This window comes from Scylla paramamosain, chromosome 35, assembly GCF_035594125.1.
Source record: "Scylla paramamosain isolate STU-SP2022 chromosome 35, ASM3559412v1, whole genome shotgun sequence".
NCBI classification, from domain to species: domain Eukaryota; kingdom Metazoa; phylum Arthropoda; class Malacostraca; order Decapoda; family Portunidae; genus Scylla; species Scylla paramamosain.
The window spans coordinates 419,696-447,500 of record NC_087185.1 but is presented as its reverse complement, the minus strand read 5'-3'; the positions used below and the strand labels follow the sequence as shown (position 1 = coordinate 447,500).

Here is a 27,805-nt window from a genome sequence, read left to right as displayed (position 1 = left end):
AAGGCAGCGAGGATAATGCTCAGGTCAGGAACACCAGCCCTCTGAGTCATCACCCGTCCGAAACTCTTATATAACCTCGACTTCGCTTTCATCTTCACCTTGTGCACTAGTACCATCTCAAATTTTACCTCCTGCACCCCCTAAAACCCATCCCGTGCGTTCCCACTAGCATATCTTCATCCTAGGAACCATCTGCAGATTTCCTCGTGTCCTTCCTTCCCTTCACCTTCGTCTTCGCCTCCTGCAGCAGTATCAACACGAAATTTAACTCATACAACCTCCAACACCCATTCCTTGCATTCCTACTAGCTCGTCTTTACCCTAGGAAGCATCTGAAGGCGTGTTTCTCGTGTCCCTTCTTCTCTTGAGACGAAACGGACAGTCCCAGCAATGCCCTGAGGAGTAGCAATCTTCTTTAGCACGACAGGTGAATGGAGAGGCATTAAGAAGCCGTGGGAGACAAAAAACGCCAAGCCAGCAGGTCCTTTGTGGGGTAGTGAGGGCAGTGATAGCGATAAGAAGCTGGTGTCACTGTGGTCCCCTGGCGCCGACTGTCATTTGTTGCTCTCAGTGTGTGTAGCTTCAACCTGGCCAGAGAAACGGTTCATTGCGGGTATCAGTTTCTCAGTTCTCTGTCTCTGTGTCTCGGTTTCAGCCGGGCATCCTTCTCCTCCTCCTCCTCCTCTTCTTCTTACTCCTCCTCTTTCTTCTTATTTCTCCCCATTTTTCTTACTCTTCTCCTCCTCCCTCTTCTTACTCTTTTTTTTTTTTTTTTACAGTTCTTACTCCTCTTATTCCTCCTCCTCCTCCTCCTCCTCCTTTTGCCGCTAGCAGGGATGATTACTATTAGATCTATGTGAAAAAAAAAAAAAACTACATGGACAGGTTGCATGAGTAGGAGGAGGAGGAGGAGGAGAACAGAGGAAGAAGAGAAACTGTCAATTTTCAAGAATCCATGTTATACTATCACGTGAAAGCCAACCCTGAAATCATGAGAAGACCTTGAGAGCTGTCACTGGAACCATGAAAATTATCACTGGAACCATGAAAACTATCACCGGAATCATGAAAACTATCACCGGAATCATGAAAACTAACACTGGAATCACGAGAACACTTGGAAAACCCACTCTAACATCCACTACACCTTGTTAAAATTCATCCAGAGGAGCACTAAAACACTTACCACAATCCACAGTAACTCCTTGACCCTCGCCACCTCTCGGCCTCCACTCTTCCTCCACTCTCCACTCAATATTCCATCGGGTTCCAGCATCAGTGATAGGCGCGGATGCTAGACAGACGCTCCGAAGCTTGTCTCGAGGCGGACCTCAAAGGCAGCGCGGCAGTGAAGGCAGTGATGAGATTATAATTCAAAGCGCCGGCCAATGTTGCGCTGATGTTCGATGGCTGATAATGTCCGGGGCTCTTAAGTGGCGGCGCCCTACGCGAGGCTGAGGTGCGGGCTGTCCTTTCCTGTCCTTTGTCTCTGGGTTTGTTTTTATTTTGCTCATTTTTTGTGTCTCTGTGTGTGCGTTTGTATGTGCGTGTGTTTAGCATTAATTCTTGTTGCCTATTCTCTCTTTTTTTTTTTTGTGGGGGTTGGTGGGGAATGTGATTCACTTTGTCCAATACTTTTTCTTTCTTTTTTTCTTCCTGTCTTTTTTTTTTTGTGTGTGTGTACGTGCGTGTGTGTTTATCATTATTCCTTGTTGCCTGTTTTTGTTTTCATGTTATTCACTTTGTTCAATATATATTTTCTTTTTCTTCCTTCTCCTTGTCTCTCTATTTTCTTTTCTTGAGGTGGATGGTTGTTGTTATTGAGTTACTTAGTCAGTTAGTCAATTACTTGGCTTCTTAATTCGTTCGGCATGTGATTAGATAGTCTGTTACTCAGCCAGATTAGGTTAGGTTAGATAGCTTGTTAGCTGGCCGATTCGTTAGTCAGTTATGTAGTTTGAAAGTTAGTCAGGCCGCCAATTAGCAAGTCCACCAGGTATGCGGCATGATTGTTAGTCAAGCAGCCGGTTAATTAGACAGTGTTAAATGCCTGAACAAAAAGACAACACTAGCCATTAATTGCATACAGTGAGATAGCCATCCATCACGGCTTGGCATGCTGTTGGCGCCGCGCTCAGGCTGCTCAGTGAGAGTCGCCTTGAGAATACCGGCTTTGATTCCTCTTATCTATTGACAAGTGGGCGGGTTTGTCCGGATTCCGCCTCGCTCAAAATGCATCGAGTGTTTTGACGCGACGCGATACGTGGGAAGCCAGACGAGACGCGACGCTCAGCAAGAAACGCGTGAAAGTGACGTCAGCGCGCTCACTCCTCATTACTCGTGTTCTGATCGCTTTATTCTCTCAGCAGGACTGTTTTCAGAGGCCACAGAGATGATTCCGTGATGGCATTTCCTGTATGTTGTGTACAATATTTATCACTGTTCACTTTTTCATCATTTGTCTTCTTAAAAGCTCTGTGTTCTCAACGGGACTAATTTCAAAGGCCACAAAGATTTTTAGTCGTGTTTCCATTTTGGTATTTCCTATTGGTAGTGTAGAATCTTTGTTAAACTGTCGTGTTCTCTTCCCATCACTCTCTTAGTCTCCTATTTTCAAAGGCCACAGTTTATTAGTCGTGTTTCGGTAATGCTGTATCCCACTGCTGGTGTCGAAGCTTCACCAGACTCCCACCGGCAACACGGAGACACCCTTGTAAACCCCCCACAGCTGAAAGCCCCAGTAACATCCATTAGAGCCTGTTCAATTCAGTGGAGATAAGACGCAGACAAATTTAAGAATGCTATCCTGGGACGCATAAAAAATTAGGAGGTGTGGGAGTGTCTGTATAGCCAGTAACGTGTTTGTCGCGCTTTTGTTACCCCGATAGTAACCTGAGTGTGATTTTATACCCATGAGTCAAGAGTTTGCAGGTCACCGCACCGTGATCACAATAGCACGGCCTTGAGGGAGCAGCGTAGGTGTTAGTGTGTGTCTGAGTGTTTGAGTGTGTGTGTGTGTGTGTGGAGGAACTGGGGAGGAGGGATAGGGAGAGGAACGCGTGGGGAGGATAGGGAGGGATGGGGACAGGGCGGTTGGGTTTTGTATGAACGGCTGGCTGGCTGGCTGGCTGGAAGGAAGGAAGGTGGTGGTCAGTGTAGGCGTGGGTTTGTGTGTGGGAGGGAATGAGATTTATCTATTCCTCTACTCCTCCTTGTCTTTCTCAGCCTCCTCCTCCTCTTCCTCCAACTCCTCCTCTTCTACTCGTACTTCTTGTTCTCGTCATTGTTTATCTTCTTCTCCTTCTCCTTCTACTTCGTATTCTTGTTCTTCTTGTTTTCCTCCTCCTCCTCCTCCTCCTCCTCCTCCTCCTCCTCCTCCTCCTCCTCCTCCTCCTCCTCCTCCTCCTCCTCCTCCTCCTCCTCAAGCAGGGTGGAGTCCCCTAAGGCAAGAGTGAACGTACACCCTTGTCCTCGACCTTGACTGAAGGAGGACCACTGCTTGGGTGCGCACACACACACATACACACACACGCACACGCACGCACACCTTGCTTTTCTTCAACAACTATTTTTTCCTTTCTTTTTTTTTTCTTTCCTTTTTTTTTTTTTTTTTTCGTTTAACCGCAAGTTTAGTTCCTCACCGCGTGTGTTGCGCGCCGCCACCTTGTCCTCACTCAACTCTGACCTTCCTCCTCCTCCTACTCCTCCTGGCTAGCACCTCGAGGAAGGGAGCACTCGCCCCTCGCCATACACGGGGAGTGAGTGTCGCCTCTCGTGTGCCGCGTCTGGGAGGGAGTGCGTGCTTCCTTTTGTGGCTCAAGTGAATGAAGTGATTCGTTCCCGAGGCTGCAAATCTTAAGAAGGGATTGGAGAGTGTGGAATTTCAGTGGCATCCTCACCTCAACTCTTAATTTCTCCTCTTCTTAGTCTTTCTCATGTCCCTGAAATCCTGCAGTGAATCGTTCTTGAAGCTGCAACTTTTAGGAAACCACTGAAGACTAAATTTTCAGTGGCATCCTTACTTAAGAGAACGTTCAGTGGCGCCTTCATCAATTTTCTCTCGTTCTCGAATCCCAAATTTCTTTAAAGAACTTTGAACAGCACCCTCGCCTCTTCCTTCACAATCAGTAGCACTCTCGTCTCTTATCTCTCGTTCTCGAAGCCCAAAATCTCACATAAGGATCTCAAAGAACACACAGCATCACCCTCGCTTCTTCCTTCACATTCAGTAGTCCTCTCGTCTCTTATATCTCGTTCTCGAAGGCACAAGTCTCATATAAACATCCCAAAGAACACACAGCAGTACCCTCCCCTCTTCCTTCACATCCCTGGTACCCTGAGCGCCGCAGCCCCTCGGTGATGGATTCAGGTCGGGTCTGCAGTTAGCGTCACCTCGGCCAGCCATAAAAGGCCTCTATTTGGGAAGCCGGTGCTTAGAGCCTCCCCCCAGCCGTGATTAGATGAAGTAAAACCCAAAGTGATGTTTATTATTGGATTTTATAATGGAGGTATTGATGAAGGTGAGTGCGTGGCCTAATGGAGAAACAGAGGAGGAGGAGGAGGAGAGGAAGGATAAAGGATGGAATGGATAGATAGATAGATAGAGGATGGAATGTATGACTGGAGGGTGAGAGAGGAAGAGAAAGAGAGAGATGAGTTTTTTTGCTATCCTTTTTTTATCCCTTCAGCAAAACATGGTAGCATTAATAGTAGTGGTAATAATACTTGTCCTTTTAGCTGAGTATCGTAGCATTAGCACCGTCATCTGTAGTAGTAATAGTAGTAGTAGTAGTAGTAGTTATTAAACGCAAGTGGTAGCAGCGGCGTGCCTAGAATGATGCTGGAGGCGGATCTGTTCCTTAGTACTCTCTCTCTCTCTCTCTCTCTCTCTCTCTCTCTCTCTCTCTCTCTCTCTCTCTCTCTCTCTCTCTCTCTCTCTTCTCTTCTCTTCTCTTCTCTTCTTTTCCATGTAGCGAAAATAAGTGAAATATTCCCATTAATTTTGACATAACGCCCAGGAATCAATGTTGCATATCTGCGCCTCTCTTCCTCTCCTCCGTACCCTTGCCTGCCCCGTGGCCGCCTCCCTCATGGATCATCCCGGAGACAAGGGGAGCGTCGCGCAAGCCTCGTTTTTTCCCTCATCACTCATGCAAGGAAAAGACAGGAATGCTCCACCCTAAGTGTTTTTTGCGACCAGTAGCGGTAGTGGTGGTGGTGGTAGGATAAGATGTTGATGATAAGTCCACCCATCCAAGTACGAACCAGACCCAGCGTTGTTTAACCTTGCTGATCGGTGAAGCGGTGTATTCAGTGTGGCATAAGTACACGTGAAGTCATAAAGGTAGCGAGGACTGGCAGCTTCTGGTGGGGTTCTGAATGCAAATCTTCAAGCTTCTTACATAGATCTTAAGCATCCAAAACCTCTCTCTCTCTCTCTCTCTCTCTCTCTCTCTCTCTCTCTCTCTCTCTCTCTCTCTCTCTCTCTCTCTCTCTCTCTCTCTCTCTCTCTCTCTCTCTCTCTCTCTCTCTCTCTCTCTCTCTCTCTCTCTCTCTCTCTCTCTCTCTCTCTCTTAAACCCACGAACACCATCAGTCAGTCTTCGATCCCTTTATAAGTTCTGATCGGCCTAGTGTAAGATTCAATTCTCCTTCTCAGCCTCAGACGATGCTGGAGGGAGGGACGTGGCGAGGTGGAAATTATAGCTTCCCTGAGCCTCCTCCCTCCGGCTGCTGCTCCTTGCTTCTGGTGGTGTCTGTCCCTGCCCTGACTCGTTGCCTACCTTGGTTCTCAGTGGCTGTAATATTCTTGTTCTTGTTCTTTTTGTTCTTCTTCTCCTCTATTGGCTTGTCTTTTGTGGTTGCTTGATTTTTGGCTTCTGTAATTATGTTCTTCTTTTTCTTCTTCTCTTTTATTATCATGTCTTTTGCTGTTGTTTGATTCTTCATCTCTTTAATCTTCCTTCCTTCTTTCTTTCTGATACCTCTTGCTTTCAGTGATTTCAATACCCAGCCTCTGTAATCTTTCTCCCTCTCCTCCTCTCATACTCTTTCTTCTCTCTTATTCTCTCTTCGGTCCATGTCTTCAGTTCTCTCTTGTCTCATTGTTGTTTCATTGCCAGCCTCGACAGTATCTTCCTGTTTCACCTCATGGATTAGTTTTGCATGCTGCCTGTATCAGCTCTGTCATGTCATCTCGCTTCCATATCTCTTGTATCATGGTTGTTTCACTTGCCAGCCTCTACAGTCTCTTCCTACCTCACCTCACCGTTTAGTCTTGCATGCAGCGTCTACCAGCTCTCTACTTTATTGCAGCCTCAAAAGTTGACCTGGTTTGGAAATGGAAGCCACTGGACTTTCAATGGACTAATAACTCAACGATACATTCACTTGTTATTTATTATTCCACTCATACATCTTCATTCTTATTCATTTTTTCTTGCCATTAATTAACAGACCAAATTTTAGTAGACATACTTAAACAATACATTCACCAGTGTTGTTTACTTTTTTTTACTCTTATCTGTTCACTTTTATGCTTTTCCCACGCCATTCCACCAACAAAGACTAAATTTTAATACACAAACACTCAATAAACATCTTCCCTTTACTGTTCTAATCTTATCTGTTCTCCTTTCCCGTCATTCTATTAACTAGCATAATATACAAGGACTATATCACCATCCCTTGCATTCCACCATGTCCCTGTCCCCTAGATAGCACAACACCCCTTAATGCCTCAGGGTAAAGGGTATAGAAGAGTCTACAAGAGTATGGGAGGGTGGGCAGGTCTGAGGCGCAGCGGGACTCGTAGTAAACACAGGCAATAGTTGGGCGTGGCTCCTTCAAGTTGTTTTTCGAGCCTCAGTCTCACTTGTCACTCCCTTCCTCGTGCTTACGTATGCTGGCGGCGTCGAGAGCGTGGAGCATTCGGCCACGACCCACCTCGGCCCCGTGACCGCCGCATACTGAGCAGGGCAGGGTGTATTGTTGGCATAGAAAAAAATACAATAAGGTTTTCTCTTTCTTTTTCTTTTGTTTTTTCCTTTTTTTCTATTCTGTGTCGCTGCCTGAAGGGTTTGTGATGTGGATGATATGGTTGATGTGACTGATGTGATCTCTCTCTCTCTCTCTCTCTCTCTCTCTCTCTCTCTCTCTCTCTCTCTCTCTCTCTCTCTCTCTCTCTCTCTCTCTCTCTCTCTCTCTCCACTTGTGTTTGTGAAAAGTCTCCAGTCACTTGTGTGTGTGTGTGTGTGTGTGTGTGTGTGTGTGTGTGTGCCAAGGTGAGCAAGAGAGAGACAGAGAGGAAGAGAGAAAGAGAAAGAGAGAGACAATCATTCATGCTGACTCAATGACACACACACACAGACAGACAAATGCAATATTGTGAGCTATCAGTCCATTCATGCACGCCTTTCTTCCTCTTTTCTTCTTCTTCTTTTTCTTCTTCTTCTTCTTCTTCTTATTATTATTATTATTATTATTATTATTATTATTATTATTATTATTATTATTATTATTATTATTATACTTTTTTTCTTTTTCTTCTTAATCACTGATATTCCCATCCATCTTCTGTCCACTCCACCACCACCACCACCACTTGCACAGCCTCTAACCATTGCCTCTCCCTCTCCCATCAGACATCTACGCCAAGCTCCGGGAGGGCGGGATCTGTCCCAACTGCAGGATGCCGTTCGACAAAGGCAAGAAGAGGAAGCTGATCGACCAGTGCGGCCACGAGCGATGCTACTCCTGTTTGTTCAAGTCTGAAACGTGTCCCATCTGTGCCCTGCAAGGTGAGGTCCTGAAGGGTGGCGCTCTCTCTCTCTCTCTCTCTCTCTCTCTCTCTCTCTCTCTCTCTCTCTCTCTCTCTCTCTCTCTCTCTCTCTCTCTACACACATCCTTTGTCCCTCACTCCCCTCTTATTTTCCCCTCCCTCTCTCTCTCTCTCCCTTCTCTCATAACCCTTTGTTTCCTCCCCTCCTGCTGGTGCTCTCTCTCTCTCTCTCTCTCTCTCTCTCTCTCTCTCTCTCTCTCTCTCTCTCTCTCTCTCTCTCTCTCTCTCTCTCTCTCTCTCTCTCTCTCTCTCTCTCTCTCTCTCTCTCTCTCTCTCTCTCTCTCTCTCTCTCTCTCTCTCTCTCTCTCTCTCTCTCTCTCTCTTCCCGTCATTCCTCAAATAAGTGCGGGAAGCAATTTGTGTTATCATTCCTTGTTATCTGTTATCTGCTGCTCCGGGGCGCCGGTGACTCGATACTGAACGCTATCACACCCCCAGGCATTTATGGGGAAGGTCAGAGAGAGAGAGAGAGAGGAGAGAGAGAGAGAGATAGAGAGAGCAGAGAGAGAGAGAGGTGGGAAGGGAGGGAGAGAGAGTTCATTTATTTGAGTTATGAAGGTTATGAAGTGTTAAAGAAAAGAATATAGTAGTAGTAGTAGTAATAGTAGTAGTAGTAGTAGTAGTAGTAGTAGTAGTAGTAGTAGTAGCAGTAGCAGCATCAGTATCAGTAGAAGTAGCAATAGAAAAATATATGAGGCGAAAAAAAAAATCCCCTTTAGGAACCCCAGTAGGATATCGATAGAGGGGACAGAGAGACGAAGGAACAAGACTTGAAACCATCCAGCCATCGTCTCACCATACACCGGCGCCTTGAGAGTGACAGCCACAAGAACCCAGTGAGGACTCTTAGGAACTGTGGTGCAAATGAGTCTCAGATCCGTAAGACCAATTGAGACTCCTCTCTTGAAAACCCAGCGCCGTCACTCCTTGGGCTTTGTGCTCCGTATTAACGGTAATCGATATAAAGTGTTCTCTTAACAGAGTGATTGACGAATATCGATTTTCTTACACACTCCCGTTATTACCAGCGTGATAAAAGATAAAGGGCTGGCGAGGCTCGTGTCAAGGGAAGGGTTTTTTGAGTGTAGGGATTAGTGAGGCAAGGTTATCGCCTCAAGGTGGCTTGGTAGCTGGGGTGATGGACTGAGCTTCTGTTATGCCCTCTCGTGTGTTCTGAGGGCTTGTTTACGCTCTACTCCTGAACCAGAGAGAGAGAGAGAGAGAGAGAGAGAGAGAGAGAGAGAGAGAGAGAGAGAGACGCTTTTTGTTCTCACTCTCCCCTCTATCCTGAAGTGTATACCGATAAATTTACTTAAAATTCCTGAATCCTTCACTCCACTCACTTAGCACTTACCCTGACTTACTTTCGATGAGTGTTACTTAACTTCTTCTCTTTTTCTGCCTTCTTACATCAAACCCACATAACTTTACATATTTCTTCATAGATAGATAGATATAAGTTTATTGACCACAAAATCACAGACACATACATACGTACATACATTTACATACATGCATTACATACTTTACTGATATAATACTTTTATCTCCATACTTAGCACACACTCACCCTGACCTACTTACCAGCCAGAGTGACTATACCATTCCTCTGTCTGTTTCTCCCTCTCTCCCTTTCAAATCAACACACAGTAACTTCTCAGCCGCACTGTTTGATTGTCTAATATTTGAGTTACTACGCTTTGCTTCACGCTGGTACAGTGAAGGACAGACCCGCGTCTCGGACCTTACTTAACAGAGAGGCCCGCATTCAGAAACACTACTCTCACCACAACTATTTTCAAAGGCCACAGAGATGATTAGCCAGGATGTCAAGACTTTCTCCTGTTAACAATGTAGATATCTTGTTAATCCATCACTAGAACCATAAAAACATTTTTAAGAACCCGTGTCACTTCAAATAGAGCCTTCCGAAAGTAGTTGAGGTGCTGCCAGAAGTGTGCCGGATTACGGCCCAAGAGTCTCATTGCGGGATGTGTTTTGGTAAGTTACGGGCCGTGATCATATCGTGCCCGGCCATTACTGGTGAGCTAATGCTGCTGATCCCTCCTCGGGCACCAGTAAAACCAGGGCAGGGTAAAGTGCTGGTGTAAACTGGGTAAACTGGGTTTTTATCCTCTTTTTCTCCCTCTCTTTTTTTGTGTCATTATCGATTCCCAAATTGGTCTTTTCATCTATTTTATTGTCTGTTATCGACGCCTCTCTCTCTCTCTCTCTCTCTCTCTCTCTCTCTCTCTCTCTCTCTCTCTCTCTCTCTCTCTCTCTCTCTCTCTCTCTCTCTCTCTCTCTCTCTCTCTCACCTGGGCCCGCTATCCAGGTATAACACGTGGGCAGTCGTACACTCGCTGCAACTTGTCAGATAAACAGAGATAACACGATGATAAGAATCGGCCGGCGCCTGACGGACAGCCTAGGAGCGACTGAATGGCGCCTCACTTCCCTGCGTGGGCGAGGGCGTGGCTGCATAAGTCTTGGCTTGTTTCCGGGGCCTGGAGAACCTGACTGACTGATGGATGTCCCCGTTGACGAGTCTCTGGAACTGTGTCAATGAGTGCAGTGCAGCAGCTGTGGCCTGTCCCTTACTGGACTTCAGTTCCGTTCTCTTATGTCCTTCTTTGGTCTGAGTCCGTCCGTATTTGGGCTGAAGGAGAAATGTTAGTTGTCATTCGCTGATTCGGCCCGTGTGTGTGTGTGTTTTGGGTACGAGTGTGTTAACTTGTACTTTCAAATTTAAGTCCCTCTTGCAACTTACATACGAGTGTTGTATAAAAAGGAAAGAACGACAGAAAAACACACGAAAAGGAAAAATAGTTCAAATGCTCCACAATACAGGAAAAGAAACTCTGTGATGGTTTCCGACAGGTAGAATACTTTTAAAAAATCTACATAAACCACTCGAGCATTGAAGCAGGGCGCGGCACCATCACAAGCCCTCGTTCCTGTTAGGTGATAAACTCGCCGTGTCGTGTGTGATAAAAGCCAGCCGTTATCAGGCACCCCGCAGACCGCCGCTCATTCACGGGTTCTGAGGGAGCCACTGGGAGAGAGAAAGGGCGAGGAGGGTGTGATAAGCCGCCATTCACAGCCACGCCAACACACCGACACGCCACCACCTGCTTACGAATGAGAAAGCCTTCGTTTGACTTGGCGTGATGCAAGGCGACAGTCCTCCCCTATTTCGTTTCTTTCCCTTATTGGTTTTGTTTTGGCGTGATGGTTCTGTTTATTTGACTTGTATTCGTGGGTTTTAGGTAAAATTAGTATTCATTTCGTTTCATCCTACCAGGACTTGGCAATAAACATTTTTTTTACTCATTATGAAATAGAAACTGATTGATTGATTGACTACTGTGTTGCCAGCATCTCACCACACCCATCTGTCTTCTCAGCTCCCCCGAAGAAGCTGCAACACTCCCAGTCTCGCCCCTCCCTCTCCCCTCCCCCGGCGGCCATCCCAGGCACCGGCCCCGGGCGATCCAAACTCATCACCAATGGTACGTGATCCTCCTCCTCGCCTGTTGATTACTCGTATTAGCTAGCCTTGAGTTGCATTAATGTTAAGTTGTTTGATTCTTATTATTCTCACCTTTTCTTGTTAGCGATGTAAGTCTCAGTATTGTGATTTAGTTATTAGTGTATTCAAGCATGTTTTTTATTGTTTGTTTTGTTATTATTATTGTATTTGTATTATATCAGACGCGAGGACATGCATATTTTTTTTTCTTTTATTCCAATCTATTCGTTTCTCAAGTTTGCATTTCAATCTGAGGAACAACAATAAGGACCTTTTTTCATGACTATTACAGTGAAGCGTGTGGTTATTTGTTTTCTGCCAGAAGCGAGGAATTTCTGGTAGGAAGCGTGCATCGAGAAGGAGGTGTCATTTTCTTGTCCAGATTCCTATCATAAAATTGGCTCCACTTGTCCTGTCTCTCCTTCCCTTGGGCCGTCAGTCGTCACTCAGACACTCACGGGCCGCTCAGATCCAAGCAAGCCTCCTCCTGTCTTTATCTTACCACAAACCGAATTCTCAAACGTTTCGGCTCCAGTTGTTTCTAAGAGTGTTTTCATGATTCAAGTGACAGTTTACCAAAAATATAGAGATTTTGCGTCATTAATGTGAGAAAATATTCTGACTATTGGCGAGAAAGCCTGTGTTTGAGAATACAAGTCGCCATGTCCTCGTGTCTGCTTCGCTAGTGCCGCCTTGTGAGGTAGAAGCAGACGCAGTACCTCCAGCATGACCCCCGTGGCATCCCTTCCTGTACCGTCTCCCCTCCCTGCCATTGTAGGTACCTTCAGCTCATACTTCAAGGGTGGCGGGGCGGACCCTGGCCTGCCTCCCGAGCGCCCTTCCCCATCCCGCTCTGTGTCTCCCCGCCGCCACTACAACCCTCACGCCTCCAACACCACCCTTAGTCCTCTCTACGCCTCCTCCTCCTCCTCCTCTACCTCTCCATTGAGCGTGGGCTACGGGACGCCCACGCCCTCCCTTGCATACCCTCCCACGGCCCTGGCAGGACGAGAGGCCGTCTACTCCCGCCTTGCTCCCTCACCCGTCACACCCAAAAGTAAGTTCCATAGTTCCTTCTTAACACTTTCCCCGTAGGTGATGCCAACGTGTCTCCAGTAACGAGCCATTAACGAGGGGCGGCAGGGCAGTGTTGGGGAGTAATTTTGGTTAACATCTTCGCGTGGAGGCATCTGTTGTGGCTTGATGTACTGCGCTTGCTAGATGTAAGAGTTGTGATCGGTGGTGCTGTAACCCGCTCACTGGTCAAGCTTCCCTCTAATGTTATGACCCAAGAGTTTATGTAGCTTGAGCTTGTGGTGTTTTGTGTTGACACTGAGCTAATTTGACCTAAGTATCATTTCAAGGATCAAGTGTATATAAATAGCCCAGAGTAAGCTGTGGTCTGTTCAGATTAACACGGGTAAGCGCAGCCTCGTTTTACTCAAACAAGATACTCTTACAAACACACGACGGGGCTGCGTTTGCCCAAGTCTCTTCAGGGGAACAAGCTAATCTAAGAACAGACCCTTAACCCAGACCCTTGTCCCTTGTCCTTGCTAAGCCACTCAGCCTCAGTAGGGTAATGACAAGCCTAGCGCTGCCTTAACCATTGCTTCATGGTACTGGGTGGTGCTGCAGGTCTTGGCGGAACCCCTGCCAGTGCCCGGCGCAGGGGGGGCGTGGCTGGTGCCCGCGTGCCCCCCCTCTCCCCCTGGTCCAGACGAGCGGCCAGACCTAACACCGTCAACGTGGACTCAGCACACCACCTAACAGGTAGACACGGCTCATTAACTCCCACAGGTACTCAGGCACACAAGGAGGAACTAGAGAAATCATCACCCTTTGTTAGACTCACAGCAGGCACTTCCTTCCACTCCCAACCCTCCGTCATCTTCCCTTCCACTCCCAGCCCTTTTCCACCGTCTTTCTTTCCACTCTCAGTCCTCCTTCACCTTTTTCCTCCACCCAGCCACTGCCAAGCCCCCACAATACTTGCCACACCCTCGCCCGGCCCGCCACACGTGTCAGGCGTGGGTGCGCTGTGCAAGCATTATCCCTCCCTCTTAATTCCGCGTATTTAAGCATTTCACTAATCAAATATAATGATATTGATGATAATAACACCTTTTCATGGCCACATTCATTCCCACCTCCCTCACCCTGACACACTCCCCAGCCGCCTCCCCAGTGTTGTCTCCCTCACTCCCCCCCCGCCCTCCCGCAGCCCTCCCGGACCTTATCAAATTGCACCATTTCCTCAGTGTCACATTACTTGACATTTGTGAGTCATTTGCCCAAAATTGTGCCACGTCTCCCATGACCACAGATTTGCTTTGTCTTTTAAACCAGTCTTCTGCATTATTACATATTTTTAAGGTTTTTCAGTGATTGACTTAATTGTGGGTTTTGCAATATTGTTGATTTAAATGTCTGATTAAGTGTCTAATAAGGAAGGAATATGTGTGTTCAAAATACAGTCTAACTCTTTGCTTAAGGGCTGATAAAACAGATACAGAACCATATAACAGTGATATGCCAGGACTAACTAACCAGGTGACAGGTCCAGTGCTAATAACACTCTGACGGCAGTAAGATGAATGACCTCACCACTCAGGCACATTAAAACTAAACCAGTGCATGCAAATACTACAATAAAGACAAGCTTGTCTGGTGTTAGCGCTTTGTGATGTGTGCAGCTAACTCACTACCATGGTTAACTCAACTACCTCAAGACTGCAGTTAACAGAAAGCAAGACAGTGTGGACTCAGCAACTTAGTTTGTGCCTACAGAGCATTTAATTGGCTGTGTTGTAATGGTATATAAATTTTGGCATTTAACAGTGAGAACTCTTTGCCTCACCCACCAAGCTTCCTTCACAGTGCAGAATAACCCTCTTGCTCCACCATACTCGTCGTCTGGCTTGCCTTTTAAAACACAAAGAGTCCTCACTTGTTTGCTTTGGTGGCTTTCTGAAAATAAACGCTGCTGTGTTCATTTAACCAGGGATAGTCAAGAGAGCTTTGAGATAACACACACTGCCCTTGTGGGGACAGAATGTAACCTTTAACTCATTAACAAAACTGCAAATCTAAACAATCTTTTACTGTTGATTCAGTTTTGTGCAGTAAGAAGTAAGAGTAGCTAGTGTATATATTCCTGATGTAGTGACCATTAACTAGGGATGTACTTCGGTACAATGTATACAGATTACTATACTCTATGAGGTGAATCTACTAATAGGTTAACTTATAATACAAACTCTCATCTGATTATGAACTAACACCTGAACTTCCATCCTGTAGCGCTCCTCTCACCGGCGGACAAGAAGAGTTCCAAAAATAAAAGTCTTGCCCGCAGGATTAAGTCCCTTTGGAGTATAGGTACAGAAGTAGTGCATGGAGGCTCTCACTCAGCATGCTGGTGATGGATGCTAGGCTGGCCCCTGGAGTGGCTCGTTTTGGCTTGTCCTGGCTTGTCTTGGCTCGTCCTGGCTTGCCTTGCCACCTACCAGCCGGGGAAGCCTTGTGTTGCTTGTGTTTTGTCTCTTAAGTTGCTTGTAATTCAGTGCAAGGCTTTGTTCTGTTGTGTTGTGTTTCAATGACCTGCTTCTCTCAGTCAGTGCATATGAAGTACTTGTGCATTCTTCTGCTTTATGAGTTTTGTATGATTTTTTATACAAGTTCTCTGCTTATTCATATTACAAATGTAACTTGGTTTTCAGTCCAGCATTATATTTTATTTGCTGAAATTGTGCATAACTTTTGTATTTGTAAAGACATTAACTGCCTTTTTTGGGGAGAGAGGCTGTGATAAGGTTGCATATACAGTAAAATCCCTCTCATCTGGCATTCGAGTATCCGGCAGCTTCAAGTATCCGGCACATTTTTCCCCGAGCCTTAAAATCAATAAAAAATCAATGTGTACTCATAAAATCGATTAAAATTCCCGCGCGAGGCATACTTTGTCTCCTCGCCACCAGAGCGCACTGCTTCGCGCCATCGGCAGCCCACTGCACTGTGTTTACTCAGTGACTCATTCCCACATGTGCACTGTTTATCGCCTTTTTTTTTATTTTTTTATGTAGGAAGGACACTGGCCAAGGGCAACAAAAATCTAATAAAAAAAATGCTCACTGAAATGCCAGTCCCATAAAAAGGTCAAAGCAGTGGTCAAAAATTGATGAATAAGTGTCTTGAAACCTCCCTCTTGAAGGAATTCAAGTCATAGGAAGGTGGAAATACAGAGTTTACCAGAGAAAGGGATGAATGACAGAAAACTCTTGCGTTAGAGAAGTGGACAGAATAGGGGTGAGAGAAAGAAGAAAGTCTTGTGCAGCAAGGCCGCAGAAGGAGGGGAGGCATGCAGTTAGCAAGATCAGAAGAGCAGTTAGCATGAAAATAGCGGTAGAAGACAGCTAGATATGCAACATTGCGGCGGTGAGAGAGAGGCTGAAGACAGTCAGTTAGAGGAGAGGAGTTGATGAGACGAAAAGCTTTTGATTCCACCCTGTCTAGAAGAGCAGTATGAGTGGAACCTCCCCAGACATGTGAAGCATACTCCATACATGGACGGATAAGGCCCTTGTACGGAGTTAGCAGCTGGGGGGGGGGGGGTGAGAAAAACTGGCAGAGACGTCTCAGAACACCTAACTTCATAGAAGCTGTTTTAGCTAGAGATGAGATGTGAAGTTTCCAGTTCAGATTATAAGTAAAGGACAGACCGAGGATGTTCAGTGTAGAAGAGGGGGACAGTTTAGTGTCATTGAAGAAGAGGGGATAGTTGTCTGGAAGGTTGTGTCGAGTTGATAGATGGAGGAATTGAGTTTTTGAGGCATTGAACAATACCAAGTTTGCTCTGCCCCAATCAGAAATTTTAGAAAGATCAGAAGTCAAGCGTTCTGTGGCTTCCCTGCGTGATATGTTTACCTCCTGAAGGGTTGGACGTCTATGTAAAGACGTGGAAAAGTGCAGGGTGGTATCATCAGCGTAGGAGTGGATAGGACAAGAAGTTTGGTTTAGAAGATCATTAATGAATAATAAGAAGAGAGTGGGTGACAGGACAGAACCCTGAGGAACACCACTGTTAATAGATTTAGAAGAACAGTGACCGTCTACCACAGTAGCAATAGAACGGTCAGAAAGGAAACTTGAGATGAAGTTACAGAGAGAAGGATAGAAACCGTAGGAGGGTAGTTTGGAAATCAAAGCTTTGTGCCAGACTCTATCAAAAGCTTTTGATATTTTTTTTTTTTTTTTTTATGTGGGAAGGAAGGAAGGTGTAATAATCATGGAGGATAGCAAAGTTGTAGGCTAGTTCACCAGGATGGTCAGTGAAGGGAGAGGAAAGCCAAAGCTGGTGGTGAACATTGAAGTCTCCAAGAATGGGGATTTCTGCAAAAGGGAAGAGGGTCAGAATGTGCTCCACTTTGGAAGTTAAGTAGTCAAAGAATTTCTTATAATCAGAGGAGTTAGGTGAGAGGTATACAGCACAGATAAATTTAGTATGAGAGTGACACTGTAGTTGTAGCCAGATGGTGGAAAACTCGGAAGATTCAAGAGCGTGGGCACGTGAGCAGGTTAAGTCATTGCGCACATAAACGCAGCATCCAGCTTTGGATCGAAAATGAGGATAGAGAAAGTAGGAGGGAACAGAAAAGGGGCTACTGTCAGTTGCCTCAGACACCTGAGTTTCAGTGAGGAAAAGAAGATGAGGTTTAGAAGAGGAGAGGTGGTGTTCCACAGATTGAAAATTAGATCTTAGATCACGAATGTTGCACAAGTTAATGAAGAAAAAGTTGAGGGGGTGTCAAGACACTTAGGGTCGTCAACAGAAAGGCAGTCCAACCTGGGGACATTTATGGTCCCCTCCCCAGATGGGGACTCAGAGGCTGGTGTAGGAGTCGCCATGATGATTTTAAAATTTTTAAGTGAAGGGTGTGTGTGTTATTAGGTGCTTGTAGTTTTGTGTGGAGGAAGAGAGTTGTCTTTAGAGGGCAGGCTGTGACTGCCCCCTTGTGTTGTGAGACACAAGGATGATGCCGGATAAGAGGGATTTTACTGTATGTATGATTTATTGATAACAGCTTTCAAGAATATCAGTTAACTTCAAGTTTGCAATATATAATAGACAGATTGCTATTCTACAGTGTACCTTGATATCTGGTATCCACAAATAGTAAAGCCATCATGCACCTTTGATTTGCTGCAGTAGACACAGCACCACATCACCAATCTGGGCATGAGGTGTTAACTAGACCATAGCGCACCACTGCCTGTATGAATGGTGTAGCAGAATGTAGGAGTGTGTTTTGTTTTGGTTAATGACTTAGTTCTGCAACCAGAACCACCTGTGTTGATGCAGAAGTAGAGGATTACAGTTACACTCACTGGTGCCTCTTTGCAAAGCTCCAAGTGTTCTTTGAGTTGCTTGTCTTAATGTGAGTGATGTTTGACGTGTTACCTTGATCATGTAGCACAGAGAAGCCTCCTTTTGTTCTTAATGGCTATGCATGAACATGTCACCAAACATTCCTTGCACAGATCCACTTCACTTTGCAGCACCATTGGATCTTTAATGGCATACTTCTCATCTCAGTCTGAAGTGTCTAAACATATGAATATGCTCACATAACACACCATGAGCACCTCACGGTACTAACTCCCTGTCTTTGCCCAGATGATGAGTGTGATGCAGACAACGAGGCAGCGAGTGGAGGTAGTGGGGAGGCTGGGGAGCACAAGGATGGAGAGGACCTGTATATGCGATTAGAACTCTTGCTTGGGGAGGGAGCAGCACCCCCCACCTCAGCCACCAGGCCCTCCAGAGCTGCCTCCTCCCACACCTCCTTCAGCTCCCTCTCTGCCTCCTCAGAAGTGAACACCACAGCGTCCAACAACACCAGCCCCGTCTCAACCTTGAATGGTGAATGTCTTGAACTGTGGAGCATGAGTGAAGCTGAGAGAGTCTTGTATGTGTGGATGGTACTGAGGAGATATGGGAGTGTCTCTATAAGGATTATTAATCATGTTTTGTGTATGATTTCTGCATTAGTGTTAAGTTTATATATTAAGTTAGTGTACTGTGAGATAAGAGAACCCATGTCTTATTGAAGATTATAATTTTTTTACCTTTCTTATGAGCTGAATAGGAAAATAAATGGATTTTGTTAAGGAAATATAAGTACTCTCTCTCTCTCTCTCTCTCTCTCTCTCTCTCTCTCTCTCTCTCTCTCTCTCTCTCTCTCTCTCTCTCTCTCTCTCTCTCTCTCTCTCTCTCTCTCTCTCTCTCTCTCTTGATATAATTTCTTCTTTAATATACAATTTAAGCCAAAATAACCACCAGGAGTAAGAGAACCCCACATCTCCTTACTAACCACCCCCATGTAACCTTTGCCATCATTGTAACACGGGAGAGCAAAGACCGCAAGCCACATTTTCACTTCCCTCCCTCATTATGGTAGGTTCCTCAGAGGTTGAGCTGCGGATGCCAGGCGGCCGAGATGCCTCCGTGGAGAGCATGAACTCCTTCCTGTCCCATGGCGCCTCCTCCTCCAACGCCTCCGCCTCCCCCACCACCACCCCTCGCAGGCACTCAGTCACCAGTGAGTGCTCTAGTCTAGTGCCAAGTAGTGTTGGTTTATGATTTATTGCATGGTTTTTGTGGTGACATAATGGCATCAGTATCCTGCTTCTGTGATCTAAGAGCATAAGAATTGTTGTGTGTGTTTGTGTATGTGTACTACTTGTGTTTTTGTGCCTGTAGTGTTATATATCCTGATTCCTGAGCTTCTTTCCATGTAAATCCAACTGTGTTGTCACTATAACATGACGACTCTAATTTGTGTGTGTGTGTGTGTGTGTGTGTGTGTGTGTGTGAGAAGTTTCTCTTTTTTGATTTATGGAGTATAATACACTACTCAAGTTTTGAAGAGTCTAAAATACATAATTCTTTTTCCAAAGCTTTGCAAGATCGCAAGTATTTTTTTGCTTCATGTATAGAAACTCCATTCCAATGGCCTGATTTGTGCACAGTTAATATCTGGCTTCCCTGCTTGCTTGATGGCTTTGAATTGCTGAAGTGTAAAAAGTAAAGAGCATAACTATTGCACCATTCCCTGCTGTGTATACCAGGCCAAGACTTGTGAAAGCTATGGAATATTGTGTTGTTTTAAAAGCCACAGTGACTTGGTGTGTGTAGGCTCACTTTCAACTCAGGAAAAGATGAATTAGTATGAATCTAATGACTAATGAGTTTTGTTTGAAGTATTCACTGAGGAGCAGCATGATGAGTGATGAGGATGAGTCACAACAGATAACTTTGTAGCATAAGAGTGCATGCGAGTCATCTTAATAACAGATGATGCTGTGTTGTGTGGCGTGTGTGTGTATGCATCTGGTCTGTGTGTGTGTGCGTGTGTCTGCCCGGCAAGTCACTAACCCAGCATGTGGTGTTGTGTCACAGCATCCCAGCCCGGCCAGGTGGAGGAACTCAGTCTGTTTGGTAGGAGAAGGTCATCAGTGCGTCGCTCAGCAAGAAATGCCCCAGTGAAGGGCCCGCTAGACCCCAAAGGTCAGTCTGCTGCCATGCTTACTGAGACCCCACAGAGAGTCACTGGTGCACTCAGATGCATGAGTATGGCTCCATAGTACATTGTTGCAGTGACACTTGTTCAACCAGTTGTCTCTTATTTCATTTTAAAACTTTATAGTTAAGATACTTGGAGAAATATTTTTGTACAGAATGTATAATTATAAAACATATTTAAAGCTGTTTTAGCTTTCTCAGAGTGTCCTTTTAATACTTTAATGTTTCACTTGTGTAAGACAAAGTCTGTGTCTGCAGTGCGATTCGCCAGTTACCGTGGAGCACAGCTGAGCCTGCGACCGCTGTTCTTTGAAGTGCCACAGCAGGACCCAGACCCGCTGTTCACCGGGAGGTCTTGGCTGTACCACGAGATGAAGGTGCAGCTTACCAGTGACACGCCCACCAACCGTGGCATCATCCTCACCGGCAATGTGGGCGCCGGCAAGACGGCCGCCATCCTGCAGCTGGTGGAGTACAGCTGCTTTGGCCGCAAGAGGGAAGAGTCAATATACCATGGTAAGCCATGAGTGGCAGGCCAGTACAGACAGCCATGTTATTCTAAAACTTAAAACTTACATTTATAAACCTTCATGAATTTTCCCTCAGTCAAAACAATAAGTGTATACATATTTCAGATCCATACAGCAAAGGAGGCGGCTTAGTGCCAGAGGGTGTGAAAGCTTTAGCATCAAGGTTGGTGGCCTACCACTTCTGTCAGGCCGAAAACTCTGCCACCTGTTTGGTTCCGGACTTTGTGCACTCCATCGCTGCCCAGCTGTGCCAGGCGCCTCAGCTCCACGCCTACCGGGACCTGCTGCTGGCCGAACCACAGACACAGGCACTGCTGGCCCTGCCGGCCTGCATCAGTGACCCAGCAGCAGCACTGGTGAAGGGCGTGCTGGAGCCACTGCACACCCTGCGGCGCCTGGGCAAGGTAGGCGCTGAGCCACTGCTCGTGGTAGTGGACGGCCTGTGTGAGGCGGAATACCACCGGCCAGACCACGCCGACACGCTGGCCTCCTTCCTGGCACGCTATGCCGTCAAGCTGCCCTCCTTCATCAAGCTGGTGGTCAGTGTGCGCACTCAGCTGGCCGAGCTCACCCGCCTGCTGCCCTTCCACAGAATCTCGCTGGACCCTGACCTGAGGGCCGACCCCACAACCGACCTGGCCGCCAGGGACCTGTCGGATTACGTCAGCTTCCGGTGCATGCACTCCCCCACCATCCGCTCCAACATTGCAGTGACACAGGGCAAGATGGAGGGCGGCTCAGCCCAGCACCGCTTCACCCAGTACCTGGTGGCTCAGAGCCGTGGCTCCATGCTGTACATCAAGCTCATTCTGGACCTGGTGGAGAGAGGACACCTGGTCATGAAGTCCGGCTCATTCAAAGTCCTGCCCCAGACTCTTAGTGAAATCTTCCTACTGCTCTTCAATCTTCGGTTTCCAAGTGTGAGGAGTTTTGAAAAGATACAGCCCATCCTCAACGTGGTGCTGGCAGCCCTCAACCCTCTCACGCTGCCAGAGATCTACCACTCAGTCAATGCTGGGCTGCTCTACAAGTTTCTGTCTTGGGATGAGTTCCTCAATTGCTTCAAGATCCTTAACTCCTTCCTGGTGAAGCGGCTGGATGACACCTTCATGCTGTTTCACCCAGCACTGCGGGAGTGGCTGGCTAGGCGGGCCGAGGGCGAGTCACCAAAGTTTGTATGTGACCCAAGGGCTGGCCATGCAAACCTGGCCCTGCGTATGTCCCGGCTGGAGTGGCCCCTGGACCCTGAGGCATCTCTGGAGCTGGGCCATCACATCCTGAAAGCTCATGTGTACAAGAACATGGCCCGGGGACTGCCACTGTCACCAAGAGACCTGCAGGCACTCTGGCTTGCCCAGTCATCACACAATGTCTCACAGGCACTCGCTTGCACAAGAAACCTATACAGTCCTAACACCAAGGTGAGACTGAAGGATATGTGTAAGAAATTTGTATATATATATATATATATATATATATATATATATATATATATATATATATATATATATATATATATATATATATATATATATATATATATATATATATATATATATATATATATATATATATATATATATATATATATATATATATATATATATATATATATATATATATATATATATATATATATATATATATATATATATATATATATATATATTACTGTATATTCCCAGCCACTTACTTTTAAGGGCATGTAGATATTTCCAGCATCACTTCATGCCCCACATTTCATGTTGCAGGTCTCCAGACTGTTACTTCTTGCTGGTGCCTCTCCAGACTACCCCAGTGAACACCTGCACAATGCTCCCATCCTGGGCGTGTGTGCCCACCAAGGCCATACAGAAATGGTGGCTCTCTTCATTGAGTTTGGGGCCGATGTCAACCTGGCCAACAATGAGGGAGTGACAGCCCTGGGCATGGCATCAGCTCAGGGCCACTGTGACATTGTGAGACTCCTGGTGCAGGCTGGAGCATCACTCATCTCCAAGGACAAGCAGGGCAAGACCCCCATGGTGCAGGCTGCAGCAGCAGGGCACCTCAATGTGGTTGGCTACCTGCTGTCCTGTGACTGGCCTGGACCCAGTGACCTGCTGAAGAACCAGTCACACCAGTCACTTGTAGCTGCTGCTTCCAATGGACACATTAATGTAAGATTTTGTTGTTCTCAGATGCTAGGAATTGAATATTTACTTCACTATGGGATGACAACATTATTTTTAGGTCAAATCTGTATACCAGTGGTGTATCCTGTATGGAATCAAGTGTAAAGTAGGAAATCACACAAATACTTGTCCCATGCTTCAAGCCTCACCCTCACTGTCACCCTGCAGGTTGTGGAGTTCCTGCTGGACATGGCCGAGGTGAGCGTGGACGGTGAGGACACAGTGACGGGAGAGACAGCGCTGACAGTGGCAGCCGGTGCCGGCCACACAGCCATGGTGGCAGCACTGTTGAGGGCTGGTGCCTGCATCACCAAAGGCAACTCACGAGGCACAGCACCGCTCACCTGTGCCGTGCGCAATGGCCACTATGAGGTGGCCAAGCTGCTGCTGAGTCAGGGCGTGGCGGTGGAGAGTCCAGATGCCGCCGGCCGGACACCCCTCATGGTGGCTGCGGCAGAGGGCCACCTGGGCCTCATGGAACTGCTCATCTCTCGCGGGGCGTCCATTGGCCGCACGGACCGTGAGGGCCTGTCCTCCCTGGGCTGGGCGTGCCTGCGTGGCCATGTCCACGCCGTGCAGTACCTGGCGGACTGCAATGCTGACCTCAACCACGCCGACAAGACAGGCCGCACGCCCCTCGACCTGGCCGCCTACCAGGGTGACCCCATTGTGGTGCAGTTCCTGCTGGACCGCGGTGCGCTGATAGAGCATGTGGACATCAATGGCATGAGGCCACTGGACCGCGCCATCAGTGCACGCAACGCCGCAGCCGTGCAGTGCTTCCTGCGACGCGGCGCCAAGCTGGGCCCAGCCACCTGGGCCATGGCAGCAGGCAAACCCAATATCCTGTGAGTGTTTGCTGCCATATTCTGTTCTGGTGGAGTGACAGGACTGGGCTTTGATGGCACTGCTTATTTCAAAACACTGCATCACTACAGACAAGTAACTGAACCTTTCTCCTCAGGGTGATGCTGCTGAACAAGCTTCAGGAAGATGGCGTGGCACTGTGCCGCAAGGGACGCCTCAAGGAGGCCGCCCATCGCTTCTCCTACGCCCTGCGCAAGCTGCCCGTGGGAGACCAAGGGGAACACTCTGCTACCTTCACACACCTGCGCCTTCACCTCACTCTGAATCTCTCCAGATGCAAGCGAAAAATGAACGTAAGAACATAAAGCAGAGAATTTTGTGACATTAGTAGTTCAGATCGTTAATACTATCAAAATAGACGTTGCTGCATAATTAATAAGTATAATAATTTAAAGACTATCATTCACATTATCCTGTTGAAACACACCATCCTTCCCAAGCCTCACAACATCAACAGCCATAACTCATGGCACTGTATTTTGTCACCCTGCACAGGAGATCGAGGAAGCCATCCACCTGGCAGACAATGCCCTCACCATCAAGAGTGATTCCTATGAGGCTTACTATGCACGGGCCAGAGCGAAGCGAGAAGCCAAGTGAGTGTTTGGTGTCCTACTAACACCACACCTCTCTTTGTCAGGATGTGTTCATTTTGATTCATCCTAAATATCTTACAATTTTTTGCCTCTAAGCTTACCAAGGAACATAAATGTTTAACACCATGTTCCTCTTTGTCAGGGTGTTAATTTTGATTCATCCTTAATATCTTGTAAATTTTGCCTCTAAGTGTACCAAAGAACATACATGTTTGAGGTAGGGTATTAAATCTCTGAGGCAGTTTTGTTGTACTCTTATGAAAAATAAGTATTTTTTCCTCCTGTTCTTAGGGAAAAAATGAAGAACAGACAAAGCAAAAAACACTAAATATAGGACACATCATTTTACTTTCTTTCAGTGTAAGAGGGCTTTGGCCCAGGGCAACAAAAAGAGGAAAAAGAAGACCCACAGTGGTGCCCATCCCTAAAGAAAGATCAAAAAGGATCATTTATGACTATTAAACACTTGTACAACACTGTAGAAAATACCCACTCCATAGAAGTTCACTAAGGTGGCAGTTTCTCCCACAGGTGCTTGAAGGAGGCACTGGAGGACGTGAAGGAGGCAGTGAGACTCGCTCCTCCGACCCGGGATGTGCGTCGCGTCCTGGTCAAGATTCAGGACGAGATGCAGAATGAGCTGGACTCGTGTGCCTCTCACGATTTGGCTCAGCTCCGGCAGCTGGCGGCCTCAGTGGACACTCTGTCTGAGGCCGACCTCCCCATGACCTCCAGCATCCTGTCAGAATCCGGATACTCCTCCAACATCTAGACTTGGCCTTACTGCCACAATGCACTACAGCTGACTGCTGATCTGGTGTTTAGTTTTATGTAGCAGAGATTGGGAAGAAAGTCCAACAACACCAAAATTTTGTAGTGTATTTGCTGATAGATCTGTCTGAAATTTTTACTTAAGCATAAATAAGAAATTCTGTAGGATGGATGTTTGTTACTCAAGCATAACAGTAAGTTGTTATAACTTATGAAGCCCATGCATGTATCTGACACTTTATCCAGACATGTTGCAGTAAGCTGCTGATTCCAGTGCTTAAGTTTGGAGATGCAGGTTCACTCATATAATTCCATATCAAGAATTCCACTAACTTTGAGACATACCTTAAAAGTAACATGAGCCTTTTGATAAGTCTGTTTTCTTTTCTGTGTTGTCCATGTTCTGTGTTCCCAATGTGCTGTATTGTTTGTATGTATGACCTGTTGATACTTGGTTCAGATTTTTTTTTTAATACCAACTAACTTAAATTATGTACACATTCTCTTCTCAGAAGGCTCATGCTGAGGAATACTTTCTCTGAACTATGACTGACTGTATATCCACACTAATGGCTCCCAACATCTCTGCCATCTTACTCAACAAGACCACTGAGACTCAGAGACTCGCTGCACTGTGCCGGCTGAGACTCGACTCATTTTGACTCATTTTGATGCCTTGATTTGGACACACACTCAAAAAAGAGCTTGTATGACTTGAACTTGTCATTTTCTGCCAAGGTTGATCCTCTGGGAAGTGCTGAAATTTTGGTGAAACATCAACCTTCCAAAGATTCCTTCCCCAGAGGACTGCCACCCAGTACTTGGCTTTTGGCTTGTCACTGGCAGGGCAAGAGTGAGGGAGTCCAGGCCACCTGCCTACCAAGCCCTCAGTGGCAGGCTCCCTCTTCAGTACTGCAAGGAATGTACACAGGTTTTCCTCTCTTTGGTTGAAGTGTGAAATTGTTACAATGGTTCCTGTGTCATGTTAGTTTGAGCCATTTAGATTAAACCATTTAGATTAAACCGAAATTTTTGCTGTCGTTCCTTGCAACACTGAATGTTCTCCACCCCGAGCAGTGTTTCTAAAAGTAGACATAAATTATGTATGTTTCTCATTTAGCCACCAAATGAAACTCAGTAATTGTTATATCAAAAAAATTCAAAAATGTAATAAAAAGTGTGGTTATACCTAAATCAGTATGAAGATGAATACAAGAGTGAATACATGTGCTTTGTATGTGAATAGATCAAGGTGGATGGAAAGAATGGATGGAATGTATGTACCTGTCTGACTGTGATAGATTAAGGTCCACAGCTAGCTAGCTACATATTTGTGGCATCACAGAAACAGTCTTCTCTAAGTTGCTGTGATATCACAATGAGTTTTACTTGGAGGGAGGTTCAATATCAGCATTCTCAAGACAATAGTTGGACATTTATACCCATTTATCTCATTTCCTTCTTCCATCATTATTCTGTAGTGTGTGCCTGATTCAGTCTGGCATCTATTGTCGTCCCTGTAGTGTCTCAATCTTCATCCTCATGTAAGCATTTCACCCATTTGTTTCATTCCCTTTCCCTCTCAGTTTTGTTCCTGATGGTGTGTCATGTATCTAATGCCTGTCCTGTGTTGGCACCCCTGCATCATCTCTTGTCTTCCCTGTACAGACATCTCCCATCACATGGTGTTGTGCCTCCTTCCTGTCTCCCCCTCGGAATGTTCCCAATGAGTGTTGCTGTGCTGGGCTGGTACCAGGAACCTTGTGGCCCTGGCAGTGGCTCTCAACACTGCTAGGCTGACCTTCTGTCCCCAGCCCAGCTCCCCTGATCTGTCAAGCAGCTAGGAATTGGCTTCCTCAATTGGTTTCCATGTTACAATAGTTCCCCAGATGCATCCATTACAGTGACGTGACCCCAGCATTATTAAAACACAGGTAAACCTCTTTAGTTGTCAAAGAGGACTTACCCAAGCATACACATACCTCTCCTATATGGTGATATATAGGAACAATAGGTTAGCAATGCATATACTTACACAAAAGTCATGTGTAATGAAATAATACATCTTTTCTTGTCGGGGTCACTTGTCCAGACTAAATTTGGAAATGTAAGAGTAACAATTATGTGGAAAAAAAAATCCTACATATATTTAAAATGATTGTTGCCCAAGGCAGAATTTGCTAGTCATTTTTGTAAAGATAGTGATGGTGATGAAAGGCGCGTATCCAAGTGGAAGATTGTATGATTATATAGTGTATGTATAGTGTACAGTCCTGTAGTGTTATGGCGTGACTTGTCATTTTGTACCAATGCAATGCTGAGGGCGGCCAGCGCGTGGTGAGTGAGTCGCCTGGTGAGTGAGTGAGTGAGGTGAGGTGGTGTGCGCTGCATCATTTAAGTTTGTCCTGTCTTCTTGGGTCACGTTACTAATGACCCAAAGGTTTAATGGCTCGCTGATCACTTATAATTATTATGATCTCCTTATAATCAACTGTTCAATTAGTTAAGCTGCCAAATTTTATACTGTAGTATTTACTATATAATATTATATATGTTAATAAATATACCTGAATGTGAAGAATCTTTTACTTTCCACTGTCAAGTAGCATGTAGCAGTTTCATTCAGCTACTTCAAGAGGAACAGAATGAATCCCACCGGCTCGCTGTTTCACAGTTTCGCAGCAGACACATGGGGCAGGAGTGAGTGCGAGTGTGTGAGCTGTATGCATAGAAAGTGAGTAGAAAGAGGGACTAGTTATGTATTAGAGGAAGAGAGGCGCATGAATCGACAACACACACACGCTGCACGTCCTCCCTAGTCTCCACCCACCAGCGATCGCTTCGTAATTTCGTATGAACATGAAAACATCCTTGAAAATCACAAGAACTTTCAGTATAACGGAAATATACGA

General features: G+C 46.0%; 1 protein-coding gene across 7 annotated transcripts in view; it reads left to right on the top strand.

Moving 5' to 3' along the window:
* LOC135090480 (protein TANC2-like) overlaps positions 1-27,471 on the top strand; it is a 67,031-nt gene extending 39,560 nt beyond the window's left edge. For 2 of the 7 annotated variants that reach the window (XM_063987242.1, XM_063987240.1), the window contains exons 2-16: positions 7,643-7,798; positions 11,247-11,351; positions 12,150-12,428; positions 13,010-13,144; positions 14,675-14,752; positions 18,048-18,293; positions 18,832-18,972; positions 19,833-19,940; positions 20,214-20,471; positions 20,591-21,906; positions 22,237-22,644; positions 22,828-23,507; positions 23,624-23,819; positions 24,022-24,122; positions 24,654-27,471. In XM_063987242.1, coding sequence (XP_063843312.1) covers positions 7,643-7,798; positions 11,247-11,351; positions 12,150-12,428; positions 13,010-13,144; positions 14,675-14,752; positions 18,048-18,293; positions 18,832-18,972; positions 19,833-19,940; positions 20,214-20,471; positions 20,591-21,906; positions 22,237-22,644; positions 22,828-23,507; positions 23,624-23,819; positions 24,022-24,122; positions 24,654-24,894 — 4,448 coding nt within the window. In that variant the 3' untranslated portion in view covers positions 24,895-27,471. The remainder of the gene's footprint in view (positions 1-7,642; positions 7,799-11,246; positions 11,352-12,149; positions 12,429-13,009; positions 13,145-14,674; positions 14,753-18,047; positions 18,294-18,831; positions 18,973-19,832; positions 19,941-20,213; positions 20,472-20,590; positions 21,907-22,236; positions 22,645-22,827; positions 23,508-23,623; positions 23,820-24,021; positions 24,123-24,653) is intronic. The other 5 variants (XM_063987241.1, XM_063987246.1, XM_063987244.1 and 2 more) reach the window with 5 other exon arrangements.
* The last annotated feature ends 334 nt before the right edge of the window (positions 27,472-27,805 follow it).